Here is a 17,410-nt window from a genome sequence, read left to right on the forward strand (position 1 = left end):
AACAGTGCATGCATGAATATAATAGCCATGTAAACAAAACATTTAGAGAGTGTAACTTTGTAATGCTTGACAGGTTCAGCTTGCTGGACAGGTAAATCTAGGCCTCATTGGTACTTGTCAGGAAATAGGTGTGAAATAACTAGAAGCTTTCATCACCATTGGAATGATAAGCAGTTCACTTAGCAAGGTAATCAGAATCACTCCCCGCAGGCAGAGCCACACCAGAATACCAGGATAAATAAAGGAATTTAGCTGTAATGGAAATCTGCAGGTAGTATAATCTGAATTGGTATATACATTGGCATACTTGTGCATATACATCCCGTTGTTCCCAGTGAAGCGAAGTAGTAAGCAATATTTAAAATAGCTCAGGGACTGCAGCCATAGCCAAGAAAGACCTTGAAGAGGACCATCATTTGACTTGCATATTAGTGAAACTAGTGGTGTGATGCATAAATCAGCTAAGCCACCTATGTAAGGAATCCAGATCGACTGATACAATCCACACTCATTTTAGGGTTTTATCATTATCAAAGATTTACTTCTACATGCATTTAGGACTGGAATGCAAAGCAATGTTATGACACAGATGTAAAAACAGGTTCCATAGAGATCAACAGGACTTGTATCATGTGACTCAATTTATTTTCTAACATGCTAGGGTGGAGGAAGGACAGGGAGGAGAGGCTGTTTACAGTTTCTCCTTCTGATTTCAGTGGCAAACTATGTTCTCTCTGGTGAACTCCTCATGGATGTGTACATTTTGCAAGAGGGGGGCTTACTGTGGATTTTTATTGAAGATATAGTACAACCATCTGTATATGCAGCAAAGACCATGAGGGCCAGTGTGGTTTAGTGCAGTGGTAGCCCTAGGGTACCAATGGTCAGTAGGACTTACTTCTGAGTAAACATGCATAGGATTGCACATTAAGTCTGGGTACTGGGACCAGTAGCATAGTACACACCATGGCCTGGTAAATGTACTTCAGTGCTTAATTTTCAAAACTGAAATGAAGTGTGCTAGGGCTTAAACATATTTGGAGTCATACTTTTACCTGGATGTTTCTCCTTTTTATCCTAGCTATGTAGGTGCATGTCATATTGTTATTCAGTGTGACAAATGTACCGTATACATAGAAATGACTGTTATGATTCCTTCATATGTTCCAGACATGAAATCAGGTATTGAAAATACGTTGTGGGCTAAATCTCTGGCTCAAATTACGCTCCTCATCAATGTTAGTTTTTGCATCTTTTTAATCCCGCACCAGCATTATAATCTATTATTAATGCTAAATCAGATTGAGTTTGCCTCCTGAGAACTGTCACAGTAGCAGCCTTCAGTGCTGTTATGAATAACACCTCCCCCCCCCCCAATAACCACACATTCATGAGTTGGGGAATGTTGGAAATTTAGTACTGACAAGGCTGTCATAGCAATACTTCAAAATTAAAATGCTGTCTTTTAAAATCTCTGGTAACTGGCCTTAAGCACTGTGATGAAAGTAGGAAACAAAAACTCTTACTGGTAGAGTTGGTCTTGATTCTGTAGGTCTGTTCTTCCTCATTTAGCACCCCTCCTCAATTTTTTTAAAAAATCATCTAATACTCATGGTGGTGCCATATGTGGGTACTCTCTACCCACTGACTTTCACTACTGCTAAAGTGGTCCAAAGCTTAATACTAGATTCGATCAACAGTTGAGAAAAGTGGTTGGGTGCAGAAGTAGAGTAGCAACTGATTTGGAAAACTCATTTCAAATTTCTCTGTGATCATGAACTCACTGTAAGTCTCCCTAGCCTCAGTTTCATGGTGATGCTTATGATGCGGCTGACTGCCTTTTCACTGCAAGTTGACCTTTTATAGCAGGGGTGGGCAATTTGTGGCCAACCAGATGTTTTGGCCTACAGCTTCCATCAACTCTAGCCCACATAGCCAATAGTGAGGGTTCATAGAGTTGTAAGACCAAACATCTGGAGGGCCATAAGTTGCTCACCAACACCCGTTTTATAGTATTCCTATTTATGTGGCTCAATATGGGTTTAGCTAGCACACATTCAGTAATATGAAATGCATGTCAAAACCATTTACAAGATCTGGATGTATGTGGATGACCACTGTGGTATGAATAGACCTACAGATTGGTGTGGCTGGATAGTATGGTAGCAGTAGCGCAGCAGAACTCTGACTCAGTTTGCAAGAATAGGTTGAGATGGCTTTCCACTACCAGCTGACTGCTAAAGTGCCACATTAACACTTGGGGTTGCCACGTTTTTTCAGGTAGGGCTCCAGTTCCTTTAACAAGGGCACAACTTACACCAAATCAACTGGTCAAGATTTTACCAGTTGCATCTCCATGCCAGGAAAAGCATCACCTACTGCATTCCTGCCCGTCATACAGCTAGGACAGGAGCCCTGCAAGAAAGAGACGACACTCCGACGTCCCTGTGGTTGGCACCTTACCGTATCAATTTAGCAGATGCAGCGTAGCCTCCGGTTCCCAAAGGCTGCAGCCCTGCTTGCTTGGAGGTAACCCTCCATTGTCCGAGTCTGCGCATGTTTACTCGGAAGGAAGCCCCACTCATTTCAACAACAGTGTTTAGGAATAGGATCGCGGCCTTCACTTACTTCCGAGAAACATGCACATAGGAGCGGGCTGTTCCGAGCTGCTGCCGCTCTCCCGCTTTCTTCGTCACGCCGAATCTCCCTCGGCCGTGGCACGGAGAGGGCCCAAGCAGCAGGAGATACGCGCGGGGGGCGGGAGAGTGAATTTACGACAGTTCCTTAACAGCACAGCGCAAACCCTCCTCTCCGTGCCCACAGTTCCTCATTCACTAGCAGTTCTTCGTGGAAGCCGCCTTTGCACCTCCTGCACCACCCGATCCCGAAAGAAAGAAAGAAAGGGGACGAGGACCCTGCGCGCCACTTTCTCTGCACCGTTTCCAGCCAGCTCCTTGCTGCAGAGAAAACGACGCCCACCGACCAGCCCGCTCTGCTCCTTGCAACGCTGCTGTTATTGCTCTTACACAACGGCCGGCCACCGACAGCTCTTTCTCCCCACCCCTCGCAGCCAAGCCAGCATTTGACAGCCGCACGAGTCACGTGGCAGCCGGAAAGCGTCTCTTTGCGACCTCAATGACAGGCAAAATGTGCGACAGCCGCTTGCAAGGCAGGGAGGAAGCTGCTCTCGTCTAGAGCCTCCTCGCCTTTTTTTTTTACATTGCAGGCAGGGCTGAAGTGCTGCCTTGCACCCCTCAGATTTCTAGCCGCTCCCCTCCCTTTCCCCGCGCCGAGTCGCTAGGGCAGCGGATCCAGGGAGAAGGGGGCGTATTTGGGGAGCAGCTCTGAGAGATTGACCGAGTTTGAAGTTTTAGATGAGATCTTAGTCTCCTTTCTCTTCCCTCCCTCCCCCCCCACCCCCAACTCCCTTGAGCCCAGTTCTCGCCAGCAGCAACCTCCAGGTGCACAGCTCAGGCAGGAGGAGGGGACGCTGCCGGCTGCAATGGCGTCCAACATGGATAGAGAAATGATACTGGCTGATTTTCAGGTAAATTTCAGATTCCAGCACCTCCGCTGCTACCATATTGTAATCATGGTCTTTCTCCCTTTCTCTGCTCCCCTTTCTCTCTGTTTTTCTGCTTCCTGTGCTTTTGTGGGAAGATTTAAGCTCCGGAATTGTGAGACCGTTTCTGAAACAGCCGTGGAACAGCAAATCTTGAAATAGTTTATCCTTTGTATCCAGTTTTCAGTAATCCAAGGGCCATGAATAGTGCTAAAAAAAAGCGGTTTTGTTTATAAATAAGGCGTTTGTTTTTGTCCTTCACAAAGAAAAGTCACCCCAGATAGAGGTGTATGTCTGCTATTGTTTTAAATTTTGGATTTGTATTCTTCATCTTCCTGGTTATTTCTGACCATCTCTGTAAGCTTTTAATAATACATTTAAGTGGGCAGGAAACAAAATGCTATCATTATAAGAGAACTGCCCACATTCCAAGGGCCCAAGTCTGATTCACACTGTGATATGAGAGGAAAGGTGTTAAAAAGGGGCTGAGGTGGGAAAGACACCTGGAGTAAAGAAAACGTCGACTAATATGTTGGAATTTATTTTTAAATGTCCCAGGATGCATCTGTTTCAAAGAGACATTTAGTACTTCTGTTTGACTTCATCTGTTGAGTGCATTGATACAGTTTCTCTATAATTTCAGTTAGCAAAGCAGTTTCCTCATTAATTTTATATCAGGATATTTGCCCGCATTAACTTGTTCTGAGTCGATAGGATAAAATCTAACCCCCAAATATGTGCATTAGTGTACATGTTAAAGTGTATTATTAGGAAAAACAGCATTCTCCTACATCATGCTGCTTGCCCATAGGTATTGGGATCCTGTATATGTGTGTGTATATGTGTATAATATTTACAATACAATCCTATACATGTCTATTCAAAAGTAAGCTCCATTGAGATCAGTGGGACTTACTCCCATGTAAGTGTATATAGGACTGCAGCCTTAAAGCAGTAGATAGTACCATTTTTATGAATAGTTTTAGGTTAAGGCTAAAACCCAATATCTTACTAAAAGTTTGTCTGTGATCATTTTATTAAGAAGCAATTTCATTTTTGTTTTGCTATATATGAATGCATGTGAGTTTTAAAAATTCTGCTCAAGAAATATTTAATTCTTTATTTCATACAAAGCTGAATGGGTACATATTTGATGGGCAACATGTCACATCTCAATACTGAATATATAACTGGTAAAATGAAAATGTCTAATTTTCTGACTGGCACTTTATTCCTAAACAAACCTGCTAGCATCATATTAGTGGCACTCTAAAGCAGATGAGTGAAATCTATCACACAGAAGTATGTGAAAGGTTACAGTCTTAAGCATGCTAACTAGTATGTAAGTCTGATTGAATTCGTGTTTGAGTGAACCTGCATAGGGTTGGACTGTGTGTCCCATTGAAGCTGTTTAGGAACAGGAGTCAGCCTATGATGGTCAGACACACATGTATGCTTAGAAATTTTAACAAAAACTCCATGGAAATTCCTTATTTATTTTAGATGTAAGAAAAACATTACATTCATGGAAGTCTTATTTATGTGAAAAAATAAAATAATTTGCTAGGTCACTCTTAATATTTAGTCCCATTAAAGGATTCTGGTGTAATTGCATTTCATAGGATCAGAAGCTTGCTAATGTGTTGGGAAACCATCAGCAAGTTCAGTGAAATTCTGAAATGCCCGATTATGCTTGTGAAAGGAAATTCTGGGCTTGCTAAACCAACTCAGGCCTGAACTTTTGATTAAAGTCCACGCTTTTGTTATATATTTTCATAAACATGTATTTGAATGCCTGCTTGTACAGAACCTTGTCTGCAAGGAAATAAAAGCTCTGAATAAATGTCTTGACAGCCATAAAACTGGCTCTCTTATAAACAGACAAAAAGCCTCCCTATATTTAAACTTGGTCTTACAATTGGTAAAACTGGGGCATTGTCTAACAAACAGCAATCCACAATCCATTGTGGTTTTGGGTCAGGGTTTAAATAAAGTATCCCGAATTAATGTAAAAAATTTGTGATACTATCATAATTTCTCTTCCCCCCTCCCCTTGGCATCATAAATCTGATTTTGGTCAAATTAAAATGCAATTTACGGAAGCTTCCTTCTAACGGTAGTGTAACCCATAGGGTGTACTCTTAAGTACTAACAATAATAGCTCTTGCTTGCCTGTGAGTTCATCTCATTCAAGTCTCTGGATTAATGACAGTTTATTATTTAGGATTATTACAGAAAGATTTAGGCTGTAATCCAATACGTACTTACTTGGGAGTAAAGCACATTGAATACAGTGGGACTTGTTTTTAAATAAACATGCATAGGATTGCTGTGTTATCCATTGAAGGCTCTGTTAGTCACTTTATTTTGTGTAACATCCTTGTAGATATATTTTACTAATCCTCAGAACTCATTCCAATAGATCATCCATTTTTACAGATTGTGAAGCTAAGAATTAATGACTTCCCAACTTCACCAACACTTCAGTCCTAAATAACATTTACTTAGATACAAAGTCCATTTCCTTCTATGTACATATAACTAGGACGCAATCCTATACATGTTTAGACAGGAAAAAGTACTTCATCTCCCAGTGTTCTCAAGCCAGTAATGCTTGAGGAATGATGAGAGTTGTAGGACGTTTTTCTGTCTAAACATGCATAGCATTGCACTCTAGAATACCGTCTTCTTGGGTAAGGCTGCCATCCTATGTATACTTACTGGCGAATAATTCCCACTGAAGTCTTTTGGATTTATTTCTGAATAGGCAAGCATATTCATGCTGCAGGTGACCTAAAGTGGGAGTTGAATCCAGGTCATGCAGGTCCCGGTGCATTACTCTATTATTTATTACTTGACCACAGCAAGATTTGATCTTACTCTTTGGATGTTATTTTGATGTATGCTTAAATTGATGTGTTTGTACAGCTGTTAATTGGAATATGAATACTGTACTTGTAAGCCGAAAATAAATGCAACTTCTAGGATTGACATGTGTTCAGTTGGCATGTGTTATGGGAATCCTGAAATTTTTGTCTCTCTTGCTGTGCTGAGTCAATGCTGTGGCTTGTATACCAGTTCTTTGCAAATGGTGTGCATGATGTTTCATGCACACTATTTTCACAAATAGAAATGTGTCTGTTTTTGGTCTCTGTTTGAAAGTTTCAGATTGTCTTACTAGTATTCTTCCTCCTATGTGAGTTTCTATTTATAGAGAAGAGTTGTTTTTATAATATATAATCTAAACCAGCCTTCCCCAACCTGGTGCCTTCCAGATGTTTTTTACTACAACTCCCAGCATTCCTGATCATTGGCCATGCTGACTGTGACTGATGAGAGCTGATGTCCAAGACATCTGGAGGGCACCAGGTTGGGGAAGGCTGATCTAAACAAATACGAAAAAAAAACTTCTAATGTAGAGGCTTGGCTGATACCAACATAAAGATGGGAAGCCCTGGAACTATCTAGGAAAAAACTCTTTACCCATGAAAGTTCAGCCAATATGAGGAAATGAAAGAGATTAAAAAACAAAATATCTTTCAGAATAATCAGTGGAATGGTCTTAGTAACATTATATGGATGATCATTTCTAAACTTGTGCACTAAAGCATAATTTTCTTTCGTTTGTGCATGATAATGTTGAGCTCTATGCAGTCAATTGGATCCATAGTAGCATTTAGTTGAATTCTACTTGTGCTGGAGGGTGGGGCAGGAAGTTTATCTTCCCATTCCCTCCATCCCCCAGCAGCCCCCTGTGCCTCCTAAAAAGCTGCCCTGGAGAGCCGTCTGGAGTAGCATGAGACCCAGTGCAGCAGGCTGCTGGGGGAAGGAGAATCTGTGAAGATGGCTCCTCCACTGGGGAGCCTCCGCTGGATCCTGTTGCTTTCATAGATTGGAACAGTCTGATCCAACCCAGTATTTCCAAACCAGAATAATGTCACATTTTTAATGTCACATACAGCCAACCGTAGAATCCCAGTTGGGCATGTTCTTTCCAAAGTTAAATACTTTAAAGTCCCATTGACTTTAACAAAAGAGCTTCAAATAATATGCTTAATTCTTCCATTGATATAAATAGGATTTAAAAGTGGTTAAATTTGGGTGGTTCATGCCTTCTGTTTGCGTCTGAAGATTGCCATGGGACTTGGCTTTTGTCAGAGATGGTGATCGAAAGGGATTTCTACTTAATAATTTACCTTAATAACTGGCAGACTTGTAAGCTTAGAAACGAAGTAGGGTTTGGGACAGCTTTCTTATCTCTAGCAGGCCCAATAAGATTCTGTTTTTGGTAGTTGAGAGGTATTCTTTGTCCGCATATTTGATAGCAGACTCTACTTTCCTTAAGTCTCATCTGCACAAACATAGACCCCTCCTTTGATTACATTTTGGCTCTGCCCACCTATGCAATTTATGTTGGGAGTGGTTGATTATGAGTTGCCCAAGTCACATCCGAACAGCAGACTGGAGTGACCACTGATGTAATCTCTTCACTGCCGCCTACTCGATTCAGTTCAGAAGATCATCCTGTGCCCCTGAGTTTCTGCTTAACAATACAAGGTACTTCATAATTGCTTCTCCAGCTGCCTGTCATGTTGGAAATCCACACATGGCTTTCTCCCCCCGCCCCCATCTCCATGTTCTTTCAATCCCATTCCCTGTTGTGGTACCAAGAATTATTCCTGAACAGATGCAGTCCTGTGAAAGGGTCAGTTGATAGCCTTAACAGTAATAAGTCACCTTCAGGACTGGTGACACTCTGACATGGGGTGTCATGGGGTTCTTATTTCTTAATACTTAAGAAATATTATGTTTAAAAATGGATTACTAATATTTGCATGTTATGGCTACTATGTCTTGTCATTTGCAGTAGGAGTGTTGTTACCATCTGTTTTATGTGTGACATGCCCTCATAGTTCTGTAGCCTCGCAGGGTACAGGTCTGGTCTGACCCAAGAGATATTTGCTAGGAAAGTCAACACTATCCTCAACACTGACATGGCTATGGCAGTCTTGTGTTTCCTCCAAAATTTAGCTTGTTGACACTGACCTGGAGTGAAGCTGAGCAGTGCTCTGGTAAGAAAGGTTGGGAGGCTGCTATTCCAGAGTTTCTTCAGAGTAGCAGGTTGGGGAATTCAGATGGGATCAAAGGGATTTTGAGTGCTTTCTGCTTTCTTTGGCCCTCCTGCAGCTCAGCATTCCTCTTCTTGCACCTTTTTTAATGGGAGTTCTTGAGATGCCACATAAGCCACAACTGCAAGGGACCTTACATTAATTAAAAAAACAAAAATAAAACCTGCAGTATCTAAAAAAGGCATCTTCATAAGTCACTGTACAACAATAACTTTTGGCAGCTTTATTTTATATACACTAAATTCTTTAGGTATACAATATTTCATATTGCAGACATTTTCTTACTGTAAAAACATATTCTTCTACTGCCGACAGATACATTTAAATCTTCCCAACTACTGTAATCCTTCTCTCATTTACTTAAACTTGATATGAATTTATGACATTTTTTATTTCCTAGGTCCAGCTGTGTCACTAGAAGTTCAGGTGGCCTTGGTGCCATGGAGTACCTTTTACTACCTTTGGCTGGTCTGTCAGCTACAGCCATTTCTGAACAGGGATAGTCTGGCTAAGATTGGAGTGATGTGAACCAACTTGGTAGTACCAGTTAAAATTCTGGCAGCTGGCTTCTGCAGTAAGTAGAGCTTCCAAGTTGTCTTCAAAGGCAGCCTCCATAAAGCACATCACAGTAATCCAGCTGGCAGATTACCATTGATCCACTCTCTGGCAGTCTTCTGGTTGGACTACTGTAATATGTTATATGGGGGCAGCCCTTGAAGACAACGCGGAAATTCCACTTAATGCAGAATTCAGCTGCCAGAATTTTAATTGGTACAGCCACATTGGTTCACATCACTCCAATCTTAAAAGAACTGCACTGGTTGCTTATTTGCTTCCAGGCCAATTAAAGGTGCTGGCACTTACCTTTAAAGCGCTAAACGGCATGAGACCCAAATACTTATTCCTGTTCCAGTGCTAGCCTGCCCATGTCTTAGGATTTTCTGCTGAGGCCCTATTCCAAGTGTCTTCCTTACTGGGAGGTGTGCTATGCAAATGAGAGAGCTTTCTCTGTGGTGGTGGCACCCCTGCTTTGAAATGGTCTCTTGAAGCCTGGTGCCTAATTTACCATATTTTCAGTGCCAGGTCAAGACACCCAGGCATTTTAATCTGTGTAAGCTCTCTGGCTGACTCTGCAACTGTAATTTTTATTTCTGTCTTTTATTGTTGCTTTTGGATATTAGTTTTATTAGGTTTTAAATTATAATATATATTGTACACTGCCTTGGATGTGGTGAAGAGTGATATAGAATCAGTTATACAATATTTATCCTAAAGTACGTGCACACAAAACTCTAGCGAGTTAGCATGGCCATACATTCCATTTTTCAATAATTTTTCTTTTGATTTGCATTCTCATTTTCTAAACTTCATACACAATTCCAGTTCCCTTTTAGAACACACACTCTTGATTTGCACTGGATGATCCTGAAAATCTGGTACCTACTATTGACTATCCATACACTAGTTTACACTGCTGGGTTTGCCACACACTCTCTTATGCATTCATTTATTTCAGGTGTATTATATTATCTTTAAAAAAAATCAAGACTGGTCACAGCCTTTTAAGGGTGCAATCCCATGCATGTTTAGACAGAAAAAGCCGTACAACTCTCAGCATTCCCCAGGCACACCCAATGTTGGCTGGGGCATGCTGGAGTTGTAGGATGTTTTTCTGTCAAAACGTTCATAGGATTGGGCCCTAAATCAACAAGGGTAACTTGATGTCCAAAAACAGGACTGGCAGGGATCTTTGGATATTTGCCTATTGCAGCTTGGACTTGAGGCAAAATAGCAAGCAAGACAGTAGAGAATACATACATACATACATACATACATATTCTTTATTGAGAGCTGGTGTGGCACAGTGGGTAAGAAAGTTGTATATGAGTTTTAGAGATCTTGTCCATGGCCTCATTGGGTGGTTTTGGGCCAGAGACTGTCCTAGCGATAATGATTGTCTTTGTCATCCCATCAGGGTTATTGTGAAGACACAGCATACATGCTGTCAAGCTTTTTGTAGATGAAATGTGCCATAAAAATGCTGCCGTTGAGACCTGCGGGCTACATTGGCCTAGGAGCAAATGTGGCAAAGTCCTTTAAGTCTGTTGCTTTTCTCAAACTTCTCACATGATTGACAATCCTTGCTGCTTTCAGACTGTCTAAAACTGTGTTAATAAAACTAAATTTGAGCTACTGCTTATTAAACAGTATGTGTATTTAATTCCAGTAGCTAGATTTTTTTTTTATAATGAAGAACACTAAACAAGAGTTGCTGAGTACTCAAGAAATCTGAAGGCAAGTCTGGTAATGTACTTTATATAGCACTGTTGCCTAACTGAAAAAAACACTCCTTGGTCAATCAATTTATTAAATCTGTATATGAATGAACCAGTAGACCACAAGAAAAAAAAAATTCTTTGTTATAAGATGATTCAAGTATGTGTTTCAGCAAACACTATCTTAGTTAAGGCATTCCCCCCATGTTTGAGGGAAGGTGGAATGTGTCTAAGGCTGCAGTCCTGTGTACAGACTTACCTGGGGGTAGGTCTTGCTGAATGTGGTGATCTCACTTCTGAGGAGTCACATGTAGGATTGTGCTGTAACATGGAGGATTGTTTAAGATGCCAGGTTTCTGCCCAAACACTTTTCAAACAGTTGCGCCGCCCCCGCCACCAATCCATGGATATTAGGGAACATTTGAGTTGCCTTGTCATGTGGGTTGGCTGGATCATGCGATGAGTCCCCTACCAGCGTTACTGATGCCAGGGAGGTGCAGCACTTGTTTGAGTACTTGCCAAGCAATTGAGCCAAAATTCGGGAGGATAATGGGCAGCTGCTGTCCAGTCAGCAGTCATCCACTATGGTGAGTCACCATACCTTTGCTATGATCATAGAACATAAGCACAGGCATGGATATGACACTCTGCTTTTGTTCTTAAGGACATTCTGGGTGCAAACCTTGCTAATCCTTTCTTGCTGTTGTTCCAGTGCTTCTTGCAGCACTTTTGCCTCAGACCTTTAAAAAGACTCTATATTGATCTAGTTCTGTCAATGTGCAGCAATTTAAAATTACTCTTTCTTTACTAAGCATGCACATTGATTTTTATTGAATCTTTTTTGCCCTTTTTAAAGATGGTGAGTGTGGCACATTGCACATATCTCATGTATAGCACCAGTGTTGTTATGGGTATGTATGAATTGGCCCTAAATGAATTGGTTAGAAACAAGTCCTATAAAATATTACTAATGAAGTGGAGAATGACTTCGGAGTTTTGGCATGAGAATAATGATTTATCCAGTCTGGCAGTCTGAAGCTACTGTTCCTGGTTGAGTCCCTAAATAGTTGCTACTAATTTGCCTGAATCACAGTCATTGTGATGGTATGTCTGTTCTTAAGCCACATGTGATACATCTCATGCAGTAGACTCTTGTCTACAGTAGCTCATGCCACAATCAGTGTTGTTAGCAATCAATGTTGTTAGTTTTTAAGGAGCCACAAGTCTGTCTGTTTTGCTCTTTTTGGTGCAGTGCACTAACAAGAGCTACTGTTCTGGAACTCACATACAGATAAATATTTAGGGCAGTAGATCACTAAAACAGAACTGCTTTATAGCTTTGAAGAAGTGTAGCTAGGGGCTTCCTTCTACAATTCTAGGACACTTATTGCTTGACTGTGTTGACAAAATCAGCCTTGACTTTAGCAAAACTGCAGGGTTCCCTTTCCTTTGTGTTGAACCTACTGACTGCAAGAACAGTGGATGTATTTTTATGGTTGTAAAGAGAATGTCAGGGCTAATCAGGAATGCCATTAGAGAGTGTTTCCCTCCCTGCAACCTCAGTTGGGATATCTTACAGTTTTCTAACTGTATTAGGTGTCATACTTTCACATTTGGTATGGGCCATGGAAGCTCGCTGGGTGACTTTGGGCCAGTCACAGACTCTCAGCCCAACCTACCTCACAGGGTTGCTGTTGTGAGGATAAAATGGAGAGGAGGAGGATTATGTACGCTGCCCTGGGTTCCTTAAAAAGGAAAAAAGGTGGTATATAAATGTAATAAATAACATACTAACATTCACTTGGTTGTGGCATCTTCAGCTCCTAAACAGATGAGCCAGATTGTGCTAGCTTAATTGTGAGCCATACTGTTGCTAGCTTCAGCTCTGCCTATTTTTCTTGTGTGAACTCATGCTGTGACACCAGTGTGCCATGCAGCATGAGAGTAGCTTGCTGAGAATGTTGCAAAAGCTCCTAAAATATAATGGTTGAACAAGGAAGTATCAAGTCTGCTGCATTTGAAAAGGACCCATTTCCCCAACCACTTACTTTGGTGACACTCCTCCCTTAAAACATTAATTAAGAATTTCTCCTTAACCGAATGTCATAGTCCACAGAAAAAGGTGTGCCCTGTTTTTTTAACCCTCTCCCTTGCCCAGGTGAAGTGGGATAGCAGAACACCATAGATCTCTTGATGTAGTATTTTCATTCCTCTGTGCTCTGGAAATTGTCCCCTGTTCCTTGCTTATCAACAGAAACGACAGAGCATTAGGATTACACTGTATCATGGAAGGTGCTTTCATTACTAAGTACGCAGTAAAAGAACAGAGATCTCATTACCCTGCTTGGGGTGCTTAGGTCCCCTGAATATTAGTAGGAGAGGAACACATTGCCCCCCAGCTAGCACAAGGGTGTAGTGGTCCACATTGTCCATTGAGAGGGTTCCATGGTATGGAAGCTTCAATTACTGTCCTAGCCTATCACCAGTAGGTTAGCTTGCTGTTGCTAATGGCACTCTGGACTTCCCTGTCAGTCCTAACTAGCATGGCCAATGGTCAGAAATGTTGAGAGTTGTAGTCCAAAAAAATCTGGGGGGCACCAGTTTGGGGAAAGCTTCTCTGGAGGGTTGGTCATGGGCCCAGCGTGTCTCATGGTGGTACCTAGAATGAATGCTAGATCTCTCCTGCAAATCATAGAATCATAGGGTTGGAAGGGGCCTACAAGACCATTGAGTCCAACCCCCTGCTCAGGGCAGGAAACCTGATTCCCAGGCAGTCTCCCATCCAAGTACTAACCAGGGCTGATCCTGCTTAGCTTCCGAGATCAGACAAGATCAGGCACATTCGGCATAGTCATGTGGTATTTGGTGTTGGTGAAGACCTGCAATTGTAGCAGCACTTCATTCAAGCAGCAATTAAATACTGGTGTGAACACAACCTCAAGTAGGAGTTTTCAGAGATCTAGGTGTAGGATTTTTTAAAAATGGAACAAGTGGTTTGAATATATTTTAAGAGTGCCCCCTGAATAACAGACACACTAATTCAAAACAATTCTGTTTCTTTATAAAATATTTTCCCTTTGCTCTTACAAAGGGGACGTACATATGGAGAGCATCGGTTCAGTGTGGTCCTTGGTTTTTATTTAATCGGCTTCTGTTTCTCCTGATTTTCCAGTCAAAAAGCTGCAGTTGGTAGTTATGAGAATTCCATTACAAACAGGAGTTTAAATACCAAGTATAAGCTGCACTCTTAAATATGGTTTCATGAAGATTTGTTGATAATGAAGAGCAACTGAAGAGTAATGAACATCTGTTTATTTGGCATTCAGCACTGTGTTGCTGGGTACTTCACAGAGAAAATATAAGTTGTTGCTGGAAAGAGTTTATAAATATAATGCCTTCACAAATGCAGAGCAGCAGGCGTGGGGAGGGGGAATGCAACAAAACACCCTTTTCACTTCTAATGGTATTCAGGTTGCATTCTTATGTATACTTACCTGGAAGTAAGCCTTGTTATATATAGTGGGGCTTACATCTGAGTAAACATGTGTAAGATTACACTGTCAGTGTAATTTGATTTCTTTTTCCTTGTCCATATGTTGCTTCTGTAAGATAAGACGTTCAGTATTCTGTGTGGGCTCCATAAGCACACATAACTGAACAGAGAAATTGGCCTCCCTTCCAATAGGTTAAATATGTCCAGTACTTTTTGTATCATTCTCCTAAGATTGATTGAAGGAACAGATAATTTTTATAGCTGCTGTCTTTTGCAGTTGTTTCTACTGTCAGTTGATTTCCTTTAAAATGAGTGACTAAGGATGCCACCCTATGCATGTTTAGACAGAAAAAAGTCCTAGAACTCCCAGCGTGCCCCAATAAGCCATGCTGGGAGTTGTAGGACATTTTTCTGTCTAAATATATAGGATTGCTCGGTAAGTTACAGTATTCCAAGTATTTCTTGTATGTTGATATCTGTGCCCCTTTCTGTAACAGCACATTTGGTAAATGACACTGAATGTGGTGCTAGGGTAAAATATTGTGTGCAGAGGTCACCTGTATAAGTGACCTTAGAGAAGTAATTATCTCTCATTAGCCTACCTAACAGGTTTACCATGAGGACAAATAAGACTTTTGATCCATATTGTGAAAAGACCCTTAGAAATGAACTTTTACTGTTTTATTTTTGATTTATTTTCTTGGTGCTTATATTGTAATTTTTTTAAAGGTGGGATAGAAATGTTTTAAAAGAATAATAATAATCACTTTGCATCCAGCCTGCATTCCTCATCCAGCCGTGGACACACATGTAAAAGTCTGCTACTACGTGCATGTGCCCTCTACCTGGATTGGGGCGAAACTATGCTTTGCATAAGAAAAATAATAGAAATTGGATGTTATCTAGTCAGAGGTTACAATGTGAATTCCTGATTCCAGTTTCATGAACTATGTATCTGATCCAGGGTGAGTTTGCAGGACACGACAACCCACCCTGCAAATAAGCTACGCACTGTGGATTATTTTTGGATGATCAGGCTCACCATGGGTTGTTCTCACCCTCCTTCCCCCTTGGTCCTCCACGCCATATCCTAGGTCCTGTGCAGCAGAACTTATCTTGTCTTCCTGTCCTGTCCCCCTCATCACTCTGATCGTGACCCTGTTTTTATTCCCCAGTTTGTTTGTTTTTAAGTCAGCCCCCAGGATTTGTGCAAACGGGGCTGTAATATATATATTTAATTTTTTCAGCCCCAGGAATTTAGGCAAATGTCCTTAGCTTTTTAAATTATTATTTTTTGTCAGTCTTTTGCAGTTGCGTAAGTGTGCAGTGTGGCTGTCCAAAAAAATAAAATAAAATTTTATATATATATATATATAGAGAGAGAGAGAGAGAGAGAGAGAGAGAGCTTTGCTTTGCCAATGCCCTTGTATATTTCACCAGTCAACATGAAATATACAAGGAAATTGACAAGATGAGACTGCATATAGGCTGATTTGACAGCCATTGACAGTGACAGCTTGGGAAAAAGGGAAAGATCAGCCACTTAGCAAGGTGATCCCCAGGGTTTTAAGTGTTGGGCTGATGCTTGTGGGTGCCCTGCTTCCATTCCACACTTCCCTGAGTCTGGAGCGTGTCCTTTTTAAGAGAGATTGAGTCTCCCCCGCCTTTTTCACAACTCCTATTACTGCTCCATAAAGGGTTAAACAATGGATGCTATTTGCATTTTTAAAAACAAGCAGGTAAAATGCAAAGGCTCACTTAACTTCATGTCTCCTTTGAGTTTGAGTGAGATCATTGGTCTGTCTTTTCTGGGTGGTATTAACTTTCCAAAGCCTTAGGGAAGAGGATTTCCCCAGCCCTACCAGTGGTGTTTCTATATTTACTTTCTTTATAAATGTTTTTATGCTCTAATGGCCTGTTAGTCTGATAGCTGCCTTGAATGCTTAGTGTGTTAATGTGGGATAAATCTGATAATAAATACTGGGGGTTATTTTAGCTGGAGATGCCAAGAATTGAACATGGGGCTTTCTGTGTACAGGTCTTTGTACTCTGCTACTGAGCTATAGACTCTTGCTTGTTGGATATTCTTTAAAAAAATTCCATCCTTCTATCAAGAAGAATACTTAACAGTGGTGGTCACAAAACCCATCGTATAGATAGGGTGGTCAGTGAGCTGAGGCCGGGCATAGCTCCCATTTGGTGACAAACCCATTGGCGTCTTCTTGGGTAATCTTAGACAGAAAACTATTTTTCAGTAAAAGCTCTCCATCTATAAAATGGGAACAGCAAAGATTTCTTCAAAATGTTGTCTGAATGAATGACCAGAGGATTGTAAAATGCTCTGCAAGGGTTGGATACAACTCTCGCGCGAGTAGAAGTCTGCGTGCACAACAGGACTTCCCCATCCTCTCCTCTGCAGTTCCCTGCATGTGCCCCAGATCTGCTCTGGAGGGTCCCCAAACCCTTCCAAGCAGATTTGGGGGAGCATGTGGGGAGCTGCAGGGGAGAGGGGGAAATCTGTTCTGCAAGCAATTCCCTTCCCCCTGCAGACATAATTGGATACAACCTGAAAAGTGCTGTGTAAATTGGCTATACTAGATTAAGCCAGTGACCCTTAAAAGTAACCATTACATTAACAATGTGAGTGGCAACTTTCAGCAGCTGCCTAAATATTGTGAAATTATGCACTTGAATCTAGTTGTGAGTGGAGAATTTAATCTTTTGTTTTCAGATGTTACTCCAGATATAAAGGGATGGTCATCTGGTTAAATGTGGCTATATCCTTCTCTTTTTTTAAATATTTGTTGGGACTTCTTCAACTGAACCATTCTCCATCTTTGTTATTTTAGGCATGTACTGGTATAGAAAATATTGATGAAGCTATCACCTTACTTGAACAAAATAACTGGGATTTAGTGGTAAGTATGTATTTTTACTGGTTGTATGTGGG

At 41.1% G+C, this 17,410-nt stretch overlaps 1 protein-coding gene across 1 annotated transcript in view; it reads left to right on the plus strand.

The window, feature by feature from the left end:
• The first annotated feature begins 3,137 nt into the window (after positions 1 to 3,137).
• FAF1 (Fas associated factor 1) overlaps positions 3,138 to 17,410 on the plus strand; it is a 250,018-nt gene continuing 235,745 nt past the window's right edge. Inside the window, exons 1-2 of the mRNA XM_084852547.1 lie at positions 3,138 to 3,547; positions 17,310 to 17,378. Coding sequence (XP_084708673.1) covers positions 3,503 to 3,547; positions 17,310 to 17,378 — 114 coding nt within the window. The 5' untranslated portion in view covers positions 3,138 to 3,502. The remainder of the gene's footprint in view (positions 3,548 to 17,309; positions 17,379 to 17,410) is intronic.

Source organism: Heloderma suspectum, chromosome 4 (genome assembly GCF_057233095.1).
Source record: "Heloderma suspectum isolate Gila_16-S chromosome 4, 16-S_ref, whole genome shotgun sequence".
Lineage (NCBI taxonomy): Eukaryota > Metazoa > Chordata > Lepidosauria > Squamata > Helodermatidae > Heloderma > Heloderma suspectum.